The 24,174-nt window shown below is 36.5% G+C and overlaps 1 protein-coding gene across 1 annotated transcript in view; it reads right to left on the minus strand.

Annotated features, from left to right (window-relative positions):
* Window positions 1–24,174, minus strand: part of UST (uronyl 2-sulfotransferase) — a 400,212-nt gene that overhangs the window by 153,958 nt on the left and 222,080 nt on the right. Inside the window, exon 3 of the mRNA XM_069069738.1 lies at window positions 16,858–17,013. Coding sequence (XP_068925839.1) covers window positions 16,858–17,013 — 156 coding nt within the window. The remainder of the gene's footprint in view (window positions 1–16,857; window positions 17,014–24,174) is intronic.

Here is a 24,174-nt window from a genome sequence, read left to right on the forward strand (position 1 = left end):
CAATAATGACAACTGTCCCACTCTGGTCTGAATTCTTGTCCCACATATAGGCAGCTCGGTACCCTGTAATTCTGCAAAACAGCTTAGAGAAAAGGAAGGGTACATTTTTGAAGGACATCCAAGCCGAGTAAAGGGCAATTTCTAAGAGATCTCAGAGTTGACCCTTCAACCACAGGAGGTTAAGAGGAAGGGTAGAGGCAGCTCAAAAGACTTAAACTTGGGTTCCACCACTTGTTAGTTATGGGTCTGACTAGCCCTCATCTAGGAAATTGGGTGGAGAATCGACATTATGAAAATAAGATGGAGATGAGGCATATGATGAAGTGTTTTACAAATGCATAATGTTATGTAGCTATGAGGGTTCCATTTCCATCCAATATAGACAGAACTCATCGCCCAGAAGAGCAACACTTTTACATTTATTTCAGTCAAAGCAAAAAGGCCCACCTGTAGTTAGGAAGAATGAGCCACTAGGTGGCGCAGTGAATTGAGTAAAGCCTCAATGCTGAGCCTTTCTCTGCAGAACGTGATGAACTTTGTGTCATCAAGAATCACTTTCCCAGTGATGATCAGAAGAAAGAAAAGTTTCCCCTCTCTACTGCCTTGTTACTTTTTCTATCTTTCCTCCTATTCATACTCCCAATCAAAGAACCTTGGAGCTGGAAGAAACCTCACAACCTTCTAGTTCAGCACATGAATGAACAAACACGTCCTCTTAGACATCTATACTTTGCTTGAAGACCTCCAGTGAAGCAGAACCCACTTCCTCCCAGAGCTCCCCATTCTATTTTGCAAAAGTCCTATGTATAGAATGGGAGGGCCTGGCTCTGCCATTCCCTGACTATATGACCATGAACAAGTCATTAACTTTTTTTGGATTTACAATTATCCATCTATAAAAGGAAGGCATTGGAGTACATTGTCACTGAGTTCCTTCCTAGGTCAAAAAAGACACAGGTTTCAAGCCTAAACTTGCTTTTTTACCCATTGCTATTAGCTCCTAAGATCATATGTTACCCTACTTCCTACCAGTAAACAGGGGGCATTTAAGGTGTTTTTCTGACAGTAGTTTATATTGATTTATTCACACCCTCTTGCTCACTTATTTGTGATGAAGGATATGAATTACTAACTAGTGCCTATAGTCATGCACATATAAAAAAAATGCCTGTCTGGGCTGTTGTGAGTTAAGTGCTCTGTAGATCTTAAAGCATATATGAATTTGAGTTATTATAAATATCATTATTATTAATAAAATTAACTGGCTCATAAGAATTGAAATCTGGAACTTCATTAGCATAGTAAACCAATCAGTTGAGCTAACTATAAAGTCTCACAGGTACAATTCAATTTCATTAGAACAATAAGTCCTTTTTATGTTTTATTCAAAGCATGTTTTTCTTTTAAGATGATAGAATCATAGATGTGGAACCAGCAATTAATTACCTCAGAGGCTACCTCGTTAATCCTTTCATTTTACTGATTAGGAAACTGAGGCCGAAATGACTTAAGTCAAAAACATTGTATTTTTATATCAGCAACATAATTCTACTCTCTGACACCAAACACAAGTTGAATTCTTTTTTTTCTGTGACAGTCCTTAATCCCTGGTAGACGCACTGGTGTGTTCCTCCAGAGTCTTCTCTTTTCCAGATTGTGCATAACCAGTTCCTTATATGGCATGATTTAGAGGACTGTAACCATCCTGGCTGCTTTCAAATGGGTGCTTTTGGGGTAGCTAGGTGGCACAGTGAATAGAGTACTGGCCCTGGAGTCAGGAGGACCTGAGTTCAAATCCAGGCTCAGAAACTTGACATACTTACTAGCTGTGTGAACTTGGACAAGTCACTTAACCCCAATTGCCCTGCCTTCCCCCCTCCAAAAGAGAAAAAAAAATCAAATGAGTGTTTTGCATTAGATGATTCATGGCAGGGAGTTTTATGGACCTAAAACAATAATAAGCAAGTGTTTGGAAGGTGAGGTTGGGGATGGACACTGTAGAAACCACTCTAAAATTTTCCTTCCTTTTTATGCTGTACTGTATCTAGTATCAAGCCCTGTCCTCAGGAGTGTTGAACAAATGTTTGATGCCATGGTAAACAAAACAAAAATGTCAACTTGCTCATTGCATTTTAAATTTTAATTAAAATGCTATTTATCTTTGAGTCTTTGGAATTAGCAAGAGTACATAGTTCAGTCAGACATTTCACACAAAGCATCTGATTTATTCTAGACCCATTGGCAATCTATTGTACTGTTGTCTTGCTGTTATCATATCCAACCTTGAACACCTTTTCCACTTCTCTTAGACTAATCAAATTGTAGCCATCTTTCAAGATACTGATAAGAATTAACTTTCTTCATAAAGCATTTCAGCTGTCTGGATCCCTGAGGTCTGTGATAACCTATGTGAACTCGTTCCTCTATAATTAGCATAATTCCACACTGCCATACCCTCCCCTCCCAATGATTTCGAAATTTCTGTTGTCATTGTACAAATCCAGTTTCCCCATCTCCTACTCCCTCTCTGTTATTCCCCTTCCCCCGTCCCCATCCCTTCCACTGTGCTCTCTGGAATCCCTCCCCATTAGGTAACTAACTTTTATCCTAAACCTTTTCTCTTCTCACTCCTTCCATCTTCCTCTCACTGAGATCTGGCTCCCTCCTGATGACACAGTTTTCCCTGTTACCCTTTCTAGCAGTGGTTGCACTTTTCATTCATACATTCTGAATCACTGGTTACAGTGGGTGAGTCAGAATATTTCTTGCTCCCTGTTGCTACTTTCATAACTCTACAACCTCAGTAACCTTTACTTCTTTGAAATTCATTCAATACATATTTATCACCCAATCAAGGTGCAGGAGGCAGTGGCCTCCAGAAGTATCTCCTTCCTTATTCCAGAAGTTCAGTGCCTTACTCAAAGGGTTTATCTTCTCCCCAACTCATATTATGGGACTTCACAGACACTGATATTCCCCCAACCAATCCTAACCTCTTCAACCTATCCATTTCCCATGACCTACTTCTTCACCCTGTCTCAGCTACAGAGAGAGATGTTCATCCCCTTGATCTAGCCAAGTCCAATGTTTGGAGTCATGAAGATTTTGGTTAAAAATGAGACTCAAATACTAGCTATGTAACTCTGGGCAAGTAATTTAATCTCAGTTTCTTCAACTGTAAAATAGGAATAATAATGGCATGTCAATCTCCCAGAGTTATTGTGAAGATCAAATGAGATAATATGTTAAATGCTTAGCAAATTACCTGGCATTTAATAATTTCTTGTTTACCTCCTTTCCTTTGTTTTCTATATGCCTTTCCTTACCATCTTGAACCCTTGGTGAACCAGACAAATTTTCCAATATTCTCTACTCTTAATCTCCAACCTTCCTGACTCTTGCCCTGGCAAACTTTAGTTCAAGATAATTCCCAGCATCTGCTTCCTTTGCTCCTATTCATGTACAGCTGAATTGAACTAGAGAAAATCATGAAACTGTGCTGACTGGGTCTACCTACTCAAGTTTATGTTATATAATCTCAACTAGGTTTGCACTGTGACAAAGTAATCCTTTTAGACCTCCCTAAGTGATTTACTATCCCACTTACCAAGCACCCTTCTCTAAACCCTTTTCATCCTTCCTCAAACCTCCAGGGGCTCCCCCTCTTCTTACTCTCTCAGCTGAGAATCTTGTCTCATTTTTCACTGAAAAAAGATGCCATTCATGAAATCCTCCCCTTTCTCCCCTGCTCCTCATTTCACATCACGCAGAAGACTTCCTCCTTCACCCTTTTTCTCTTATAGATGTAATGTTTCTCTTTACCTAGGCAAACCCCTCTATATGCATGAATAATTTCATTTTATTCCACCTTCTCTAGCAAACTACCTCCTCTATCATACCCACTTTCACTCATCTTCCATTTCTCTTTGACTACTGGTTGTTTCCTTACTTCCTACAAAAACACACTCATGCTTTCTCTATCCTCCAAAAAGCTCACTTAAGGGGTGGTTAGGTGGTGCAGTGAATAGAGTACTGGCCCTGGAGTCAGGAGGACGTGAGTTCAAATCTGGCCTCAGACACTTAACATAAAAACTAGCTGTGTGGCCTTGGGCAAGTTGCTTAACCCCAACTGCCCTCCAAAAAGCAAAAAAAAAAAAAGCTCAATTAATTTTTCCATCTCTATATGGATATTGTCTTATAAATTTCCTTCCTTTTTTGGCTAAATTTATTAAGAAGATAGTCTAAATACTATCTTTTGATTTGGGGTATTTCCTCTGGCTGTCCCCCATGCCTGGAATATTCTCCCTTCTCAGTTCTGACTACTGACCCCCCTGGATTCCTTTAAAATCCCACCTTCAATAGGAAGCCTTCATCAGCACCTTTTAATTATTTACTATATATCCTGCATATAGTTTGCTTTGTATATGTTTGTTTGGATGTTGTCTCCTTCATTAGATTATAAGCTCCTTGAGGGCAGGGAATGTCTTTTGCCTCTTTATGTATTCCCAGTGCTTAGCATGATGCCTGACATACAGTAGGTGATTAATACATATATATTGAATGAATAAAGAGATTGATACTTTTTAAAATAATCCCCCCCCAAAGAAGATAACCTAAAATCCTTGCCTTTGCTAGCTTTCCTCTCATTCTCTTCTTAACTCTGGGCATTTTGGCTCCTGATCTCATTCAACTGAAATTGCTCTCCAAAGTCAGTAATGATCTCTTAATTGCCATATCTAATGGATGTGTCTCAGTTCTTATCCATCTTTACTTCTCTTCAACTTTTATCATTGTAATTCACTCTCTTCTCTTTGATATTTTCTTCTCTCTGGGATTTTGTGACACTGTTCTCTCCTGGTTTTCCTCCTACCTGTATGACTTTTCCTCCTCAGTGTGGTCGCCTAGATCTTCATCCAGATGATACTCACTCACCATGGGTGTTCCCCAACCTTCTCTCCCCTCCTCTTGTCTCCTCCCTTTTCCTCTACTCTCCTCTATTCTTCTCTCCTTTTCTTTTCTCTCTTCTCCCTCTGTACTCTTTTTCTTGGTGATCTCATCACCTGCCATGGGTTCAAGAATAATGTTTATACAGCTGATTCTCAGATTTATTTATCTGGCACTAAATTTTCTCCTAACCTACAGTATCATTTCTTCAACTGCTTATTGGACATCTCAAACTGATGTCCTGTAGATATCTTAACATTCAACATGTCCAAATCTGAACTCATTTTCTTTCCCCCAAAACTCCTCTTCTGAACTTCCCTCTTATTGGTGAAGATATCACCATCCTCCCAGTCACCTAGGCTCATAATTCAGCTGTCATCTTCAACTCTTTACTCTTTCACATACCACATATCCAATCAGTTGTCAAGTCTTGTCAATTCTACCTTTGCGACATAACTTGCATATGCCTATTTCTCTTCTCTGGCAATGCCACCACCCTGGTGCAGGCCACCATCACCTTATGCCTGTACTATTACATCAGCCTTTTGTTTGATCTCCCTGCCTCATCTCTCTCCACTCCAGTCCATTCTACATTCAGCTGTAAACTAGGTCTTCCTAAAGCACAAGTGTGACCTACTCAATAATCTCCAACACTCCCTCCCAACTCCAGAAATAAATATAAAAGCCTCTGTTTAGTATTCAAAACCCTTCATAACTTGGCCCCCTCCTACCTATTTTCTTACTCCTTAAGCATGCCCATGTACCCTGAGAATCAGTGATATTGGTTCTTTGGGGTTCTTCACATAAGACACTCCATCTCCTGACTATGCATTATCACTGGTTGCCCCTCATACCTGGAATTCTCTTCCTCTCCATTCCTGCCTCGCTCTCTCTGGCTTCCTTCATGTCCCAGCTAAAATTCCACTTTCTACAAGTAACTTTGGTCAATCCTCTTCAATGTTAAAAGTTTCTCTCTGTTGATTCATCATGTGTGTATGTATATATATATATTATGAATATCTGTCTATGTATGTAAATATATATAGTGTTTATACAAAGTTGTATGTTTTCTACCCCATTAGACTGTGAGTTCATTAAGAAGAGGAACTGCTATAGCAGAGCATCTGGCACGTAGGCACTTAATAAATGCTTGTTGACTGACTATTGGCTAAAGATGAGAAAGAACCCAAACTCCTCCCAAAAAGTGGAATATGGAAAATTCCTGTTTATCTTCCTGGTCACAAGAAGTCCAATGCAAAAAAAAAAAAGAATCAAATAGGAAACAGAAAGCTTGCATTATAGTAACATAATGAAGGAGAAAATATTTATATCAATGGAGATGACTGACAATGTAATTTTCTGCAAAACTGGAAAGCAGTATGGCCTGATAGCCATAATTACTGGCTCAAATACTTCATAGTAGTGTAAGAATTACTAGCAAGGCACTTTACTAGCTGCCTCTCAGCCATGCCTGATCCCCTTTTTAATTAACAGAAGACCTTATATTTATCTATCGACATTTAATAAATGATTGCTGACTTGGCTTCATCTCTCTAACTCTCCATTTTCTTAACTTCGACAGCACTTGCTTTTATAATCTACTTGGCAACTAGACATATACTGACAATGATGTCTCCTAGTATCTTGATGAGTTATTTCTTGTACTGTTATTTGACTTGCCTTCCTTCCTAGCAAGGTCCTATGGTTCAGGGACAATGTCTTCTACTCCTTGATTGGCCTAGAAGGTTCCTCAAAGATTATCTTGTCCCTAAAAAAAGCACTCAGCCAATATTTGCCAACCTCCTAAATGCACTCTCTGAAGGCTGAAAAATGGATTACACGTCCACTGGGTTCCATCTTAACCTTCATCATAAGACTTATATATCAGTTAAAGGATTTTAAAATAAATGAGTCAAGGTTAAAAATTCTGGATCATTTATCTTATTGATTTTTGTTATTTATATATAGTCACCAAGTCATGATAAAATAGAATCATTGGCTTGAAGTCAGCACAGGTAATAATCAGGGTTCAAGACAAATCATTGATTTTTTTTTTCCTGCTATGTACTCATCGGTATGTGAAACACAAATCAAAACATTTTCTTTTAAAATATCTTCTTATATTATCAGGTTAGAGCCAGGACTGGTGAAGGAAATATTATCAGGTAGATAAGACACATGTTTAACATTGATTCACTCTATTACAATTGACTAACCTTATGAGGCCAGAGAAGATTACACATTTTAAAAAAAACATATATTTCTAATACCTATAGATTTCTACTGTATTTCTTTTTCTCTCTTCTCCTACTCCTGTCCCTACCAATTTTTTTATTTGTCTTTTAAAGACCATATATTACATTTTCCTTTTAGCATATTACCTGAAATTAGACATTCTTGAATCCCATCAAACTCATAATATTAGAAATTTCAGGTAAATTTTTGAGTGAGAGGTAGGGGTAAAAGACCCAGGACCTGTTGGGGTTCTTAGCTCCAATATGGAGCTTAGTTCACACATGGTCAAGGGTGGTGAGTGACCAATGAACATGGACATACTGAAGACAAAATGAGAACTCACAGAAATAAATGTGTATGTTTAGAAGCCTGAACATATAAGTTCTATAGATAAAAATTAAAGGTATTGGGAAGGAGGTTCCCATTCTCCCCTGCCCCCCAACCAGAATCGGTTCAAAAGTACAAAAGAAAACATAGTGAATATATATTGTAAACTGCCTGAAGAAAGGAACATCTTATTTATACATTTGTATGTCTTCACTGAAATCCATTTCATATGGTTCACTTTAGATACATATGGCTCAAGAAATATTTGTTAAATATAACTGTGTGCAGAGTGCTGTGCTACACAGTGAATTAAACAAGATAAATATTAACGCAGTTCATTTAATTAACGGTTAGAAAATTGAAAACTATAAACAAATTGATTTAATTTACAAATTAAAAATGAACAAAGATTAAGTGACACATGGCCTCTGCCTTCTTGAAGCCCATCATCTTGCAGAGGAAATGAAACATCAGAAAGGTGACGAGGATAGCAAATGAAATGAAACTGCCTCTCAGCCCTTTCGAACTAATATGAAATCAGAGATTAATTTATTTAAATTGAGCAATCACCCCCAAACTAAACTACTCAACCTAAGGGATTAGCTTGTTCACCTAAATGGGGACTATGATAAGTGCAATATAGCACTATATCAGTTCAACTATTAAGATTTTAAAGTCCTGATTTTCTTTCCTCCATTTTCTCTCCTGCAATTATTTGTTGCCTCCTTAAAGATTTTTTGAAATACTTTCATTTAAACTCTTTTTTCCCCTCAAAGGCAGTAAAACTCAGTAAAAGATCAAAATAATAATAGCTCACATAAGCATAACACTTAAAAATTTACAAAGTGTTTTCTTTGTAACAATCCTGTGAGGTCGGTAACGCAAGTATTATGATTCCCTTTTTATAGATGTCTGGAGTTGCCAAGAAGCAATGAGGACTCAGCTAAAGTAATGCACCATAAATTTATAGTGGATGAAATCAACATGATTTCACCAGTGAACGCTGCCCAAAAGCGGAGGAGGAATTGGATGGTCAGGATTATCCAGGGTTCATAGGCTCATAGGGTCCTAGACATAGAAGTGGAAGGACTTTAAGGGGTCATCTAGCCCAATGTTCTTATTTTACAGATGAGGAAAGTGAGGTCCAGAAAGATTATGTAACTTGCCCAAAGTCACACAGCTAGTAAATGGCAAAGTCAGGATTTGAATGGAGGTTCTCTCGCTAAAAACCCAGTATTCTTTCTCTTTCCACCATGCTGGTTGAGCATCACTCAGGAATGGCAGAAGATTGGGGATAAAAAGGGATTGAAGGTGGGAGGCTAATCATTGAAGTAATAGAGCATGGGAGTCAGGACTGGGAATGGAAAAATGAAATGCTAAAATGAAGGAGATAAGAGAATGGAAGCCAGTGAGGATGAAAAGGAGTGTAGGTGAGGAGGTGAGTTTGAAAGATAAATGGAAGTAGTTCAGGGTGTAGCTTGAAAATAGAACTATGGAATTCAGGATACTGGTGGTGGTGCCATTCTGTGTTATCTTGATATAAAAGCTGTGGGCAAGCTGGCATTTTCTTAGATTGGAGTAAAAAGCTACCAAAATGACTCTAACTGTAGCTTTTAGTTAAGGAGGAGACAATATCATTGGCAGAGATTTGTCATTCACCCTAATATGGAAATGGCCCAGATTCATTTGTTAGATTTGTTCAAAAGCTATATGCAGACTGGTTCTCAGAGCCATTGTACCATCATTCAATCCTTTCACCTCTCATCTTCAGTCTCTCTTTATCCACTTTACCCATCTTCCTAGCTGCTGACAGACTCAGATCTCCTCTAGCATACGGGTATATGTATGTATATTATACACACATATACACAGACATATATATATATATATACATATATATAGCAACAAATATACTAACTGTTCCTAGGAGTTTGTCTATAAAGATAATTGGAAAAAATTGGAAATTGCACATGCGTATGTATATGTACACACATATATAGATACACACGCATATACATATACATAATATATTATATATGGCAACAAATATACCAGCTTTTCCTAGGAGTTTGTCTATGAAGAGAAGAGAAATTGGAAAAACAAATCAAAAGATACATATATGCATATACACATGTGTATGTATATATGCATATGTATATATGTGTATCTGTGCATACACACACATATACTTCTTGAAATCTGTTTCACAACCTCATGACATTAAGTTTCTGTCTCTGTGTCTTTTGAGTTACCAATCACCTCTTAACTGCTTTTACTACTGCTAACTCTCTTCTTGGATAGACTCTCCTCCCTGAGAGTTCATACCTCTTTTCCCTTTGTTTTTCTCTTACCTATCTTACTGGTCTTCTTGTTCTCCTTTCCTGGATCATCACTAATGTTCTGCTCATTAACTATGAGTGTTCCCCACAGCTTTATCCTGGGCTCTCTTTCCTTCTCTCCACACACACACTCACTCTCTGGAAAATCTCATTATTCTAGTTAGTTCCAACTATCATCTGTACTCAAATTACTCCTAAATCTGTATTTCTAGTCTTACTCTTTATCCTGAATTAGCATCCTGTATTGCCAATTACCTGCTGGATATATCCATTGACATCTCAAACTGAACATGTCCAAAATAACTCATTATCTTCCTTCCTTTAAATCTTCCTGGTTTTTTCCTCAAGGATGCTACTTTTCTTCCACTTAACCAAGTTTACAACCTCACTATCATCCTTGACTCTTTCCTGTATCATCCTACTATGTTCATCTAATCAGTTGCCAATTTGTACTGATTTTACCTCTATAATAGTTCTCCCATCCATACCCTTCTGAATCACATCTTACTTGGATGATTTTAACTACTTCCCAATTGGTCTTTTGTTTCCATTTTCTCTTCTTCATAATTCAATTTTTACACAGTTAACATTTTTTAATATTTTTAAGACACAGACTTGACCATATCACTCCCCTGCTTCCTATTTGCCACCACAATAAAAAATCTAAAAAAATGTACAACTCTGGCATTTAAAGTCTGCCACAATACGTCTCACACTTAACTTTCTAAATATTTCATATTACTTCCTATCCACACACTCTCTATTTCAGTCAAATTGGGCTACTAGCTAGAATAGTCTATCTTTCATGTAGAATTATACTCCTTCACCTCATGGTCGTGCTGATGACATTCTGGATTTTAACACCACGCCTTACCTGCAGTCATTGAAATATCCATCAGACTGTATGGCCTTCTCTCCCTGTAACATTTCTCTGCTATACCAGCCTCCTTCTCCCACTGATGAGTTCCTCCTGGGGAGGAAGCATGCCCCAGCACCATCCCCTACCTCTACTCCTACCTCTTCTCTTTGCTGTTTCATTTTTTGCATTATCTTCTCCTATTAGACTGCAATTTCCGAGAGTGTAAGGATTACCTTTTTATGTGTGTTTATATCCCTAGGGCTTAGGACAGTGTCTGACATGTAGTAAGTACTTAATAAAGGTTTGTAGCATTACTTTACCCTTGCCTCTATTTGGTCTTTAGAGGTCTTTCCTGTATCATCGCTGGTTCCCTCCAGCAACACTGGTTTCCTTGCTGTTTCTCACATGTTACACTCCACCTTTCAATTTTGTGCCTTTCACTAACTAGCCTCATGCCTGCATTTCTCTCCATCCGTATTTCTGGATTGTTATTGTTGCTTCATTCCCAGTGCTTAGCAGAATACCTGGCACATAATAAATGTTTAATAAATGCCTGCTGTTAGGAATATAAGATGAATTTCTGCATTGTTAATGTTCTTACACTAGAATGTTAGGGGATTTCAAGGAAGAGACCTTAGAGATGATTTTAGTCCAATTCTCCTGTTTTATAGATGAAGAAACTAAGGCTTAGAATGAGGAAGCAACTCATCTAAGATTCCAAAGGTAGTCAGTAATAGAGCTGGGTTCAAATCCAGTTATCTGCTCACAAATCCACCATTTCTCCTAGACCACACTGCTTCTGGGTGAACTTTCAAGTTGGTTTTTTTTTTTTTTTTTTTTGCTTTTTGGAGGGGGGAAGGTAGGGCAATTGGGGTTAAGTGACTTGCCCAAGATCACATGGCTAGTTTTTTTGTGTGTTAAGTGTCTGAGGCCAGATCTGAACTCAGGTCCTCCTGACTCTAGGGCTGGTGCTCTATTAACTGTGCCACCTTCTAATCCAACATTTTATGATATGGATATATATGCCTGATCAATTTCTTTTTAAAAGTTTTTTTTTACTTGATTGTCATATCTCACAGACATAGCAGTTCTCCATCAGAATGCAAAGCACTGGCGGAGAGTAGTATGAAAAAATCTAATTTGGGGATCATTGGAAAACAAATTCAACTTAGAATTTATGTTAAAAGATCCTCAATTCCTACCCTTTGGATAATTTATATATTTGGGATAGCTTCAACAGTTGCTGAATTATAACAGAACTAAATTCAAATTTCTGGTGGAATAATAACCTCGGATGCTTCAACAAATAGTGATTTCAGTTTAAGATTCCCACTCACATGAACACAGAGAAAAAAGTCAAGCAGTTAGTCATTGACGTTTTAGCTTAAATCACTGGCTCTAGAAATGAAATAACCTGCAATATACGTCATGCCACTTCACCTTTATTCTATTTACAGTATTAATTTGAAATCTAATTTTTCAATCAGCAAAAATCTACCTTCTCTCCCTCCTACATCAACACCTTAACCCCAACTGAGAATGAAAGAAAAAACAAAACCCCTATTGCAAATGTCAGAGCTAAGCAAAACAAATTTCTGCAGTGGCTATATTCAGAAAAAAAAAAAGTCTCATTCTTCGCTGAGTTTTTTACCTCTCTGTCATGATGCCAGGTATCATGTTTCACCATTAGTCCCCTGGATTACTGTTGGGCATATAGCATTACACTGAAAGGAAGACTTCAACTCTTTTATGTACATTCTTGTTAACCAGGAATTATGTCTTGAAAAAGGTCTATATGTTTTCCCATGATTCTAGATCTAGACCAGGGTGGGGAACCTGAGGACTCGAAGCCACATGTGGTCCTCTAGGCCCTCAGGTGCGGCCCTTTGACTGAATCCAAACTTCATAGAACAAATCTCCTTAATAAAAGGATTTGTTCTGTAAAACTTGGACTCATTCAAAAGGCTGCACCCAAGGACCTCAAGGCCTTGAGGCTGCAGGTTCCCCATCCCTGATCTAGACCTAGAAGGAACTTCACAGGCTATCCAGTAAAATCTCATCATTTTACGAAGGAGGAAACTGAACTCAAGGAAAGTTAAGTAGGTTGCACAAAACCAAGTATCAGAGGTAAGGTTTTATCTCAGGTGTTCTGACTTTAGAGATTATTCTTTCCACTGTTCTAAGTTTCCTCAAACTCATCAAATTTTTTTTTTCTGAAGGTTGTTATATCGAATTCTCATATTGAAATGATGTCATAATGAACTTTGCTATTATAGAATATGCATTCTATGCAGTGCAGGTCTATAGCTTGGCCAGGAATAGCCCATATTGCTCTGCTAATGCAGTTTCCCACAAAGTGAACTCTAAAGGTTATTTCTGTTCCTTTAAGGTCAGTAATAATGGAATTTTACCATCCTGCTAACATTTCACCTCTTTTACTCCTGCCTCCCCCTTTAATGATCTTTTTAGTATAGTGTTCCATTAAAGATATTTTAAAAATGAAATACCATTTTCCTATCAGGAGTAGTTGTCTGCCAGTGAGTAATGGAGGACTGAACTTGATATTGCCTTAACGAAGAGCCTAAATGATATTGCACGTTCAAAGTGCTAATTCATTCACTCAAAACATTTTAGGGAGAAGATCTGCCAATAATTATGGAGGAACTCTGGTTATACTACCTTTAATACCCCTGTAAAAAAAAAAAAGCCATCCTAATCATTCAATAAATGAACAGGAGCAGTGTACATTTCAATAGTAAATTAATTTCCTCTGGCCACTTACAGTTAAAATTGCATTTTTTTTGCTTGTTTTTGGTTTTGCCTTGGGTTTATAAGAAATAGATGCATGCAGGACCATGAAGAAAATCTCTATCAAGAACCTGCAATAATTTCAAACTTCATTTGGCTTCTTGTCACCTTCTCCAACTCTCTACACCCCTCTCTTCCCCCATAATAGCAGTCACTGCACTAAAATACCACACATTGATCTGCCATTTAGAAACATCTACCTTTGTCTTTCTGTTTTTCTGCTGACATTTTGTATTTATATTTTCTACCTTATTGTTAACTCCTATAGTTTTTATAACTTGTCTTGAAATTTACAGGGATTTTAAAATAAATATGTAAGAAAATGTATGCCAAGTTATATATATATATATATATATATATATATGTATATTTATTTTTAAGCAATTGGGGTTAAGTAACTTGCTCAAGGTTACACGGCCAGGTGTTTCTGGGTGGGTGCTAAGTGTCTGAGCCCGGATTCGATCCCCAGGTCATCCTGACACTGGAGCTGGTGCTCTTACTTGCTGTGCTACCTAGCCGCCCCAATGCCAAGTTATATTGATCACAAAATCAGTCATTTGAGTTATTTGGGCACATGTATGTATATCTATATATACTAACTCTCTCTCTTTCTCTCTCCCCCCTCCTCCCTCTCTCCTCTCTCTCCTTCTATGTGTGTGTATATACATTCATACATACACATAAACACATGTGTATATCTATGTGTGCACACATATATGTATACATTCACAAAATCACAGGACTGGAAAAAACCTTAAGAGAATGTTTTGTCTATCTTCACAGCCACTAAATAGACAACACTAAAACATTTCAAACAGATGAAAATCTAACCTACAGTTTTTTTTTTAAACCACCTTCCTAGCCCTGTCTAGTATTTAATAATCCTCCTGGTTTTAAGTTAATCTTCCCATCCATGCTAAGTCCCTCATACTGTCAATTTAATTTTGTTTTTATTTCCCTTCCTTTGGTCCTGGTCCTCAGAGGAAATGGAGAACAGCTGGTCATCACTGTCTATGTGGAAAAAAAAAACACAACACAAAACCATGATATACTTGGAAATTGTTATTTGTTTTCCCTCAGCTTTCTCTGTTCTAGACCTTTAACTTTTCTCGGACATCTCATTTTCCAACCCTTTAATTACCTTTGCTGCTCTCTCCATGTTCTTGACATCTCTTTTCGGCTTTGGAGGCTACAACCAGACACTGTTTTACAAAGGGTCAGACCACTGCAAAGCATAATGAATTGCCCTGCAGTTCCTGAATATTGCTGAGCCTAAAGCATGACTATTAAATAAACCTCAAGCTTTAGAACCAAATCATAATGAAATTGTGAGAAACAATAAAATAAACTACAGCATATGCTCTGTATTTACAGTGCCTTTAATTGAAGCTGTTAAAATGGAGTCACCAGGATAAGCTCATTACCCCTCATCTACCAGGTCAAATAGTCAAAGAGAACCTGACAGATCCCTGTGTAAAATGATTTATTTTAGAAATAAATGTTTCTTAAATATTAAAAAATGTCTTTCCTTTTCCTTTCCTGGTCTAAGGTGTAAATATGGTACGTAAATATTTTGCTAGCTTTTAATAGGGATATCATATCATGGGCAAAGACTCCTCCATGAATGTTTTCAAAGGCATTTTAGTCATTAAGCTTGGGAAGAGACAAAATGCAACCATTGATAAGAAATACTCTTGATGACTATATTTTCTTAAGGGTGAATCCACCTGACTGAACTCAGAAGTATAACAATCCAACCAAATGACTTTTGTCCATAAGTCGGTCCCCAAGTAGCAATGAATGCAAAATTCATGGTTCTGATCTGGATCTGAAATATGCCCTGATGATCAGAACACAGACCATATAATCCAGCTATCACTGCTCATTTGATGCCAATTACCAAAGCATAATGGAGGCAGTTAGGTGGTACAATGAATACAGCACTGGGTTTGGAATTAGGAAGACTTCTCTTCATGAGCTGAAATCCATACTCAGACCTTTACTAGCTGTGTGACCCTGGGCAAGTCACTTAACCCTGTTTGCCTCAGTTCCTCATCTGTAAAATGAGCTGGAGAAGGAAATGGCAAACTTCTCTAGCATCTTTGTGAAGAAAACTCTAAATGGGCTTACAAAGAGTAGGGCATGACTGAACAACAACAAGCAAAGTACACTAGGAGAAAGGAATACCTTCTGAAGGGTTGAGTTAGAAAATGCAGTCCTATAAAAATACAATTCTATCATAGTGTTTATATCTCATTAAAAAAATCTTCAAAACATCTAGCTGATGTTTTATCTACAGCAAGAACTCAAGAAAGACAGTTGACAGATTGAGTCCCTCCACAAATTCAGAGAGAGCTCAGATGCCCAGGGTACATGGCCGTCTGGTTGGCTAAAGCTCTAATGTGCTTTCTTGGCTGCACCATCCGGACGGTATGATTAGCTTGGTCAATCAGATAAATATCAATGGCAGTAGTAGTGAGGAGTGCCTGCATTGAACAGTCACACACCAAAAAGCCAATTTTTTTAAAGTACAATGAGCTTTCTCTCTCGGTAGTCTTGTAATGGAACACAATAGGGCTAAGCTTGTTGTGCCTTTTACCTAGGTATATGTTTGACCAAAGCGGGGAAAAAAACCAGGAATACTGGGGAAGAGAGGTTTCTCTTGTCATCATACCTGTAGAGATAAGGCAAATTAGTAAGAGACAACCAATGAAGGATATTGAAATAAAATGTTCCGGGATTGCTATAATCATGCCATATCATCTATAAGCAAGCACTATAATCTTCTGTGATTTATATACAGTGCCTGACACAGAGTAAGCACTTAATAAAAATTTGTTGACTGACTCATTGACTTTTCATTTTTCATAAATTAATTAATAATACCACACATTTTCATAGGTCTTCATGGTTAATAAAACACTTTATATGAGCTTTGTTATTAACAACCCTGTGAGCTTAGAGTTGAAAGTGTAATTATCTTTGTTTTATAGACCAAACTGGGAACCTGAAAGGTTATGAGACTTTCCCAAGGTCACAATCAAGCAAATGTTAGAGACAGGACTGGAATATAGGTCTTTTAAACCTAAACTTTGTCATATTCTACAGTGCCCTGAATCAGAATCTAAAGGAGGAATCCTTCAAGGAAACCTTCTTCTTTAAAAAAAAAAAGTCTATAGAATTCTTTATTTTTATTTCCTTATACCCTAGAAAAAAACACAAGAACAAATTAGAATTTGGCCATACACGTCTGGTAAGTTGTCAACTGTTCTGTAAATACACATGTCAATTTTACCAATGAAATAAAACAAAACAGAATTTAACAAAAGAACAAGATCAACTTACTTGTTCATTTTTGGTCAGTCTGGTTTTGTTATGAATGTCTGATGTAACCAAATTGAATCCATGTTTCTCTGACAAGATCCTCAAAAGTAAGACTACAGTACGGCTCCCACACTTTCCAACTCTATTATATACCACTTGGCTCGGGAAAGGAAGTACCTGGGAAGAGAAAAAGAAAGGAATTAATATAGTAAATAAAAACTGATAATAGGTTTTGTATTTTCTTCAAATTCACAGTAATAGCCTAGGTAAGCTAGGAAGCAAAAGTGATGAGCCCATTTATATTACCTGAGAAAATGTTATAAAGGTTAAAAATGTAGGGACGGCTAGGTAGTGCAGTGAATAGAGCACTGGCCATGGAGTCAGGAGGACCTGAGTTCAAATCTGGCTTCAGACACTTAACATAAAACTAGCTGTGTGACCTTGGGCAAGTCATTTAACCCCAATTGCCCTACCTTCCCCCTCTCCAAGAAGCAAAAAAAAAAAATGTACAGGGATATATTATTTCTCTCTTTTTTCACATAGGTAATTATGTAATTCACATAGGTATGTATCATAAATATAAACATGTGTTTATTATGAGCATATGTATATTCAAATATATCTACACTTTACATATAAGTATGTGTACACGGATATAAATATTTCTACAGATGAAAATTTTTATTAGTAAATTAATTAAATTCATGTATATTAATATTTTTAATTGCAATTAGTTGATTGTTTTAATTATTAATAATTATTAAATAGAAAAAATATTAATAATTCTTATTCAGAATTTTACACTGGTGATGAAATTCTTTGTGAGTTCTTCAATAAAGAGGAATTCAATATAGAAATGCATGATTTAATGATTATGATTTTGGTAGGCCAAGAAGTTATATTGGAAAGTGTGTATTACCAGACTTAAATCTTTCCATACCTCTCATAAAACTCTGTCTATCCCCTAACCTCCATTCGGTAATAAATAATCTATTTCAAAGCTAAGAGCTCAGGATGGAGGAAATTTTATAGAAGGAAGCAGCTGCCTCGCTCTAATCCAAAGGATCACTCTTCCTCCCTATTCACTCTGTCTCCAGCTTCATATTGTCCCTCATTACACCTGCCTGGACCACTGTGATGACCTTATAACTCTCCTTCCTGGGTTCATTTTCTTCCTTCTCCAATTTGCTTTTTGTACTGCTGCCAGAATAATTTTTCTTTTGCACTGATTTGGCCATGCCAAATGTTTAGACTTTTCTCCTTCCTTCTATTCATTGAATTCCTATTCATCCTTTAAAGCAGGGGTGGGAAACCCATGACATTGAGGTCACATGTGGCCCTCTAGCTCCTCAAGTGTGGCCCTCTGACTGAATCCAACAGTTTGGGCTTCACTTGAGGACCTAGAAGGTCACATGTGGCCTTGAGGCTGCAATTTCCCCACCCCTGCTTTAAAGTATAGGTCAAGAATTGTTTCCATGAAAACTTCCATGATCGGCAACTCCCTTGACAATAACCTTGCCATTCCAATCCCTTACAAAACTTTTATTTTGGTGGGGTAACTTTTCAATGTATTTACCATGTAATATTGTGTATTATCATAGTCAGTGTATATGCCATATTTCCCTAGTAAACTATAAGCCCCTTGAGGTCAGGGTCATGCTTCACAGCTAGATAATACAATAGAGAGAGTACTGGGCCTGGAGTCAGGAAGGCCTGAGTTCAGATCTGACCCCAGATATTTACTAGTTGTGTAACCCTGGACAAGTTACTTAAACTCTATTTGTCTCAGTTTCCTCATCTGTAAAATGGGGATAATAATAGCACCAACCTCCCAGGGCTGTTACAAGGATCAAATGAGATAGTATTTGTAGAGTTCTTGGCACATAATAGATGCTAAATAAATATGTTTCCTTCTTTATCTAAATTTTGTAATCTCCCTCAATTTTAAGCATTTTATTGTATAGAACGCATATACTTCATATGAACATAATAGATACTTAGTGGTTTCTGAGTAAATGACTAACTGAATTTATAATGAATGAACTTGGGATTTAGAGTGGCATCTTAGAAATTGTGCTGAATTTTGAAGGAATATTTAGCTTTGAATTACACTCTGCCAACTGCATGATGTTGGGCAAATTACAAAAACTCTCTGGACCCCAGTTTCCCAATTTATAAAACAATGACTTTTAAAGTCATTTTTAGCTCTGAATCTATGATCTGTTGAAATGCCAGAGGCTAAAATATGGAAAACATGGCATATTTATGTGTTGGAAGGTCCCTTAACATTTCTCTTTCCTCAGAATGCTTAGTTAAGGATGACATTTTGCCTTTTATCCATATTGCTGTGACTAAACATATACATTTCCCAATTGGTGGTACTTACCAGTGGCACAAAAATTTGCTTGGTCCTTTGAAGTATTTGTGGCAAAATTATCTATATCACTCATGTGGTAATTAATCATGTTCTGTATTATAACCACACTCTGGAGTAATACAGGGCCACTTCAATGTAATCCATGCCTCCCCAAAAGAGATGGGCCTAACTCCACAAAGGTGAAAAAAATCCAAATGGTGGAACAATACTTTTGGCCAGATTGTGACATGAAGTTAAGTGGATAGTCTATTGAGTGAGTCCATTAGGGAAGGGAAAAGGAAGGAAAGGGAATGAGCTTTTAGTAAGCTTTTATTATGTGCCAGTCATTATGTTAAAATGTTTTGCAGATAGGATCTCTTTCAACAACAAACCTGGCAGATAGGTGCTATTATCCTCCCCATTTTATAGCTGAGGAAACTGAGGCAGACAGAGATTAAGGGATTTGTCCTGGTCCACACAGTTAGTAAATGTCTAAGGCTGGATTTGAACTCAGGTCTTCCTGACTCTAGCACTTGGTGCTCTACGTACTGGGCCATCTAGCTGTCTTTAGACATTAGTATAAATAGATAAATAAATGTATGTCTTGGCAAGGCATTGCTATGGGATAATAGCTGGGCTCAAAATTGAACAGAATGAAAAGAGCAGGTCAAGCTATTTTGGACTTAGAAAAGGGCATGCATATTTTTGCTAATGGCCTAAGCTCATGCAAAGCAATGGCCACTTTCCAGGCCTGTGATATATGGTGGTGTATTAATTGAACGAACATGAATACAATGCTTATAATCCCAAGAAACTCTAACTCTTCTCTTTGAATGGGCCACTTAACACAGGTAAACTGAATTAACTTTTTCTACTTTGAATACTACTTAATGCAAAGAATAAAAGAATTGATTAAATCTTTGTCTGTTAAGCCAATAATAGAGCCACCACTTGTAGGAACACTTTATTCTTAGATATTAAGTGTCCATTTATTTATCAAAAATGAATAATTGAGACTCTTAGAAAATATAGGTAAAAAAACTTAATTTCTTCCAAATTAACCAAGAAATTCTTGCAGTAACAGAATTTAATCCACAATTATTTAGATAATTGCTTCAAATCTCTATTTTCTTTTGCCAATGAACAGAGATATTATTGACCTTTTAATAGTAGTTTCTTAATTTAGAAGAGATGCTAATTATAAAACACTCTTAAGTGTTCATTATTCAATTAAAGCAGGAAATTAGTATCAGATAGCTATTATGAACATTTACTCCTTAAATATAATATGCTCCTAAGTACACAAATTGCTATACTATTACTTCTTTGATGTATTTAGATCTACAAAACTGTAGCTATAAAGTAGGAAAGAAACCATAATAAAAGCAGAAACCTAATTACAAATTAGGTAGCATTAATGCAAACTACAGTGAACTTTGCATAGAAGGACCTAGATTTGCATCATGATTTCAAGCAATATGACCTTGGGCATTTCACTTGATCTCTTTGGGCTGCATCAATAAAACTAGAATAATAGTTCTTGTATCATCTAATGTATGCAGGTTGTGAGGACCAAATTAGGTAATGTATGTAAAGGACATAATATCCATTAATGTCAGCTATTAGTGTTATAATTATTATTATTACTAGTAGACCTTCTCAAAGTCGTAACATAGAGTTAGAGTTAGAAGGGACCTTGGAGGTCATCTAATCCAACTCTAGTTTACAGATGAGGAAACTGAGGCCAGCTATGCTGTAGAGTCAAATGAAGGTCATCCAACTCTGAAGTCATCTCTTTGTCCATTGTATCAGTCTTTATCCCCATGGACACTGACATAATTTAAAATCTATTTTCATCAAATAATAAAGTTTCAGGTCATTTGTCTGAAGAAAGAACTCAGAACCCAAACTACAATATACATAAATGACAGAACTATAAAACAATGGGGTTAGTTTTCATGTATAGTTGTAGAAACCAATTTTATTACCTCAGAGTCACTCCTCATACCTGGACAGGATTACATCGTACCAAAAAGTCTCCTCCATATTCCCAATAATGCATTCTAATTTTGCCAAAAGGACACATTTAATGAGTAAAAAAAAAAACCCAGCAAATTATTCAAGTTGTATCTATGTGGCAGTTGTGAATAAATGGCAGCCATCTCTAGGGCAGGGCAAGGAGAGGGGGAAGGAAGAACAAGAAAGTCATACAATCACTTTATTATATATTTAAAAGGAATAGCAAGTGGTATATAATAGATTTGCAGTTTCATGTGCAGTCATCTTTTCCCCCTATACTACTGTTATAGAAATGCATGTTTTATTTTTTAAGTTCAGAATAAAATAAATTAAAAAAATAATTTTATAGCTGGAAGGAATATATGACTCCTCTTTAGGTAGGACATATATTATTTTGGTTTAGATGCTTACCTTTTTAATCTTTACTTTCCACTTGGCAGTGCCTCCTTGTTTAGAAGGCAAAAATCATAAAATATAATTACCTTTCTTATACATAAATATAATTACCTTTCTTATACATAAAATATAATTACCTTTCTTATACATTCTTATACCTGGTTATACATTTCTTTTCTGGACCTAAAATTATTGAGTTACTCCTGTTTACTGTTAATGTCTATTTGAATCCCTAGTCTTTGACTCATGTCCTCAATGAATGGTAAAAATATTTTTAATTTCCTCAAATAGAGAGATATACAATCATTTTTAACTTGTCGAACTAATCCAGCCATACATAGCGAATGTTTGGACTGAACTGGATTGAATCTTACCATCCCGCTCATAGTTATGCTGTATTTTCCCATTATTGAGAACTCTACAAAGAGAAACATCCTAGTTAAGTATGTTACAAAAAAGCCATACTCTTTTCCTCCTATGAAATAAATTCTCATTTACAATAAATGCAGTATTTCAGGACAGCTACTTGGATTCTCTCTTTTTTTTTTTACTTCATAGTATTTTTTTCTAATTACATATATAGTTTTCCACATTGACTTTTTTAAGATTTTGAGTTCCATTTTTTTTCTCCCTCCCTTCCTCTCCTTCTCCCTCCCCAAGACAGCAAACAATTTGATGTGGATAATTCATGTTCAATAATATTAAGTCTATTTTCACATTAGTCAGAAGAATCAGAACAAAAGGGAAAAATCACGAGAAAGAAAAAACAAAAAAAAAGGGAAAATAGTATGCTTTCATCTGCAGCCAAATTCTATAGTTCTTTCTCTAGATGAGGATAGATACTCTTTTTCTTTTTCTTTTTTTAATTAAGGAAAGTAGAAGAATATACTCTCTGCCATTTGCTGCCTCTCCACTAGTATGTCTAGTGAAAGTAGAGTGGACAGCTCTCTAGGGAGTTACTTTAACCTTCTCCTTCTGGGATAGAAATAAAAAGGAGGGTAAACTGGTTATTGCAAAATGTGTGTAAAATTCCAAATGTACTTCAAATTTCTGTTAAAGACATAGGGCACATCTTCAATGTTTCCAAAAAGATGAAACATCTCCCAAGGTCAAGCTTGAAGTTCTCTTCTTTCTCATCCATCACTTGCCAAAAGACAGGCAGAAACTCCAACCCTATGGCTCCAATCATGGTCAGTTTACTGCCTTCTGATGTTCATTCACTATCAACTCTTAGCAACACCTCCCCTAAGCCTCTCCTATCTGTCCTTTAAAGAAGTACATGCACATTCCCTCCAACTAAATGTTCTTCATTCTTGGCAACTATAGCTAAGTGAGTATTCTGTCTGTGGTTTTCATTTTATGGACAATTTGTAAAATCCAAGGGGTCTTTGAAGTATATGAACTACATGTTTTTATGTTAGATAACTTGTAATTCCTGCATATGTCACAACCCCCTTGAAGCTTAAGAATTATGTCTCTGTAGTGTGTTACAAAAAAAAAAAAGGAATACAACCAGATATTATCTCCACTCCAGTGAGTTCTCTCTAGTTTCAAAGGAATACATTTCTCAAGACTTTCTAAAAGAAAATCCAATATGATCTGGATCAAAATTTCCCTAATGTATAACTTTAAATTTTTCTTGAAGTAGATAAGGATTTGACTACTTCTAAGTCTCTGAAAAATGAAAGTTAATACTTTACTGTATATCACCAAAGCACTCAAACTTTTTGCATAGAATAGTCTCTTGCCTAAAGCCTTGAAATTGATGAGGAAACTGGAGTGGGGGAAGAAGGGAAGGAAAATGGGGGAGATGGGACAGAATACTGTTTGTAAATCACCATATTACTATCCTTCTTGCAGTTTACTGTTTGAAATGATTAGCATCTGTGAGAAGAAGGGCATGCTAGCAGCTACTGATCTTTGATCAACTGAAATGAGCTTCATAATTTATCAGTCACCTCAAGATATCTGGAATATACATTGATTTATATCAAGTGTGTCAGTATAACAAAATAAATTCCTATTTAACTAGAATGATTGGAGAATAGGGTGTTCCAGGATAATGAATATTTCAATTGCCATTAAATACCAACAATTCCCTGATCCTCCTACTTATGCATGAATAACCATTTTATAAGAAATTAAATGATCAAGTCAAGAAAACAAGCTAATAGATATTCAGTAAGCATCTACTATGTACCAGGTACCATGTTAATACATCAGGAATATAGAAAAAAGCAATAAAAGGACCTGCTCTCAAAGATATGTTTGATGTTAAAATCATACCAGATAAGACTGAATTTCACTCAATGACATCTTCTTGACTTTGGGCCAGGCATCTAACTCATCTGGGCCTCAGGTTACTTATTTATAAAATGGAGGGACTGGACCCTTCTAGTTCCAAAACAATGATCCTGTCATCTCAGGAAGGTTTTATTTGACGATTCTGAATGAATTTCATGATACTGAAGGGTATGCCTCTTGGTCATTATCAAAAATCAATAGTTAGGAGTAGAATGAAATGGAAAAATGCACTGGGCTAGGAATCAAAAGATCTCATTCTAGGC

The sequence above is a fragment of the Petaurus breviceps genome, unplaced genomic scaffold (assembly GCF_028583685.1).
Source record: "Petaurus breviceps papuanus isolate PSGF00001 unplaced genomic scaffold, PetGlider_PUasm1.0 90784, whole genome shotgun sequence".
Lineage (NCBI taxonomy): Eukaryota > Metazoa > Chordata > Mammalia > Diprotodontia > Petauridae > Petaurus > Petaurus breviceps.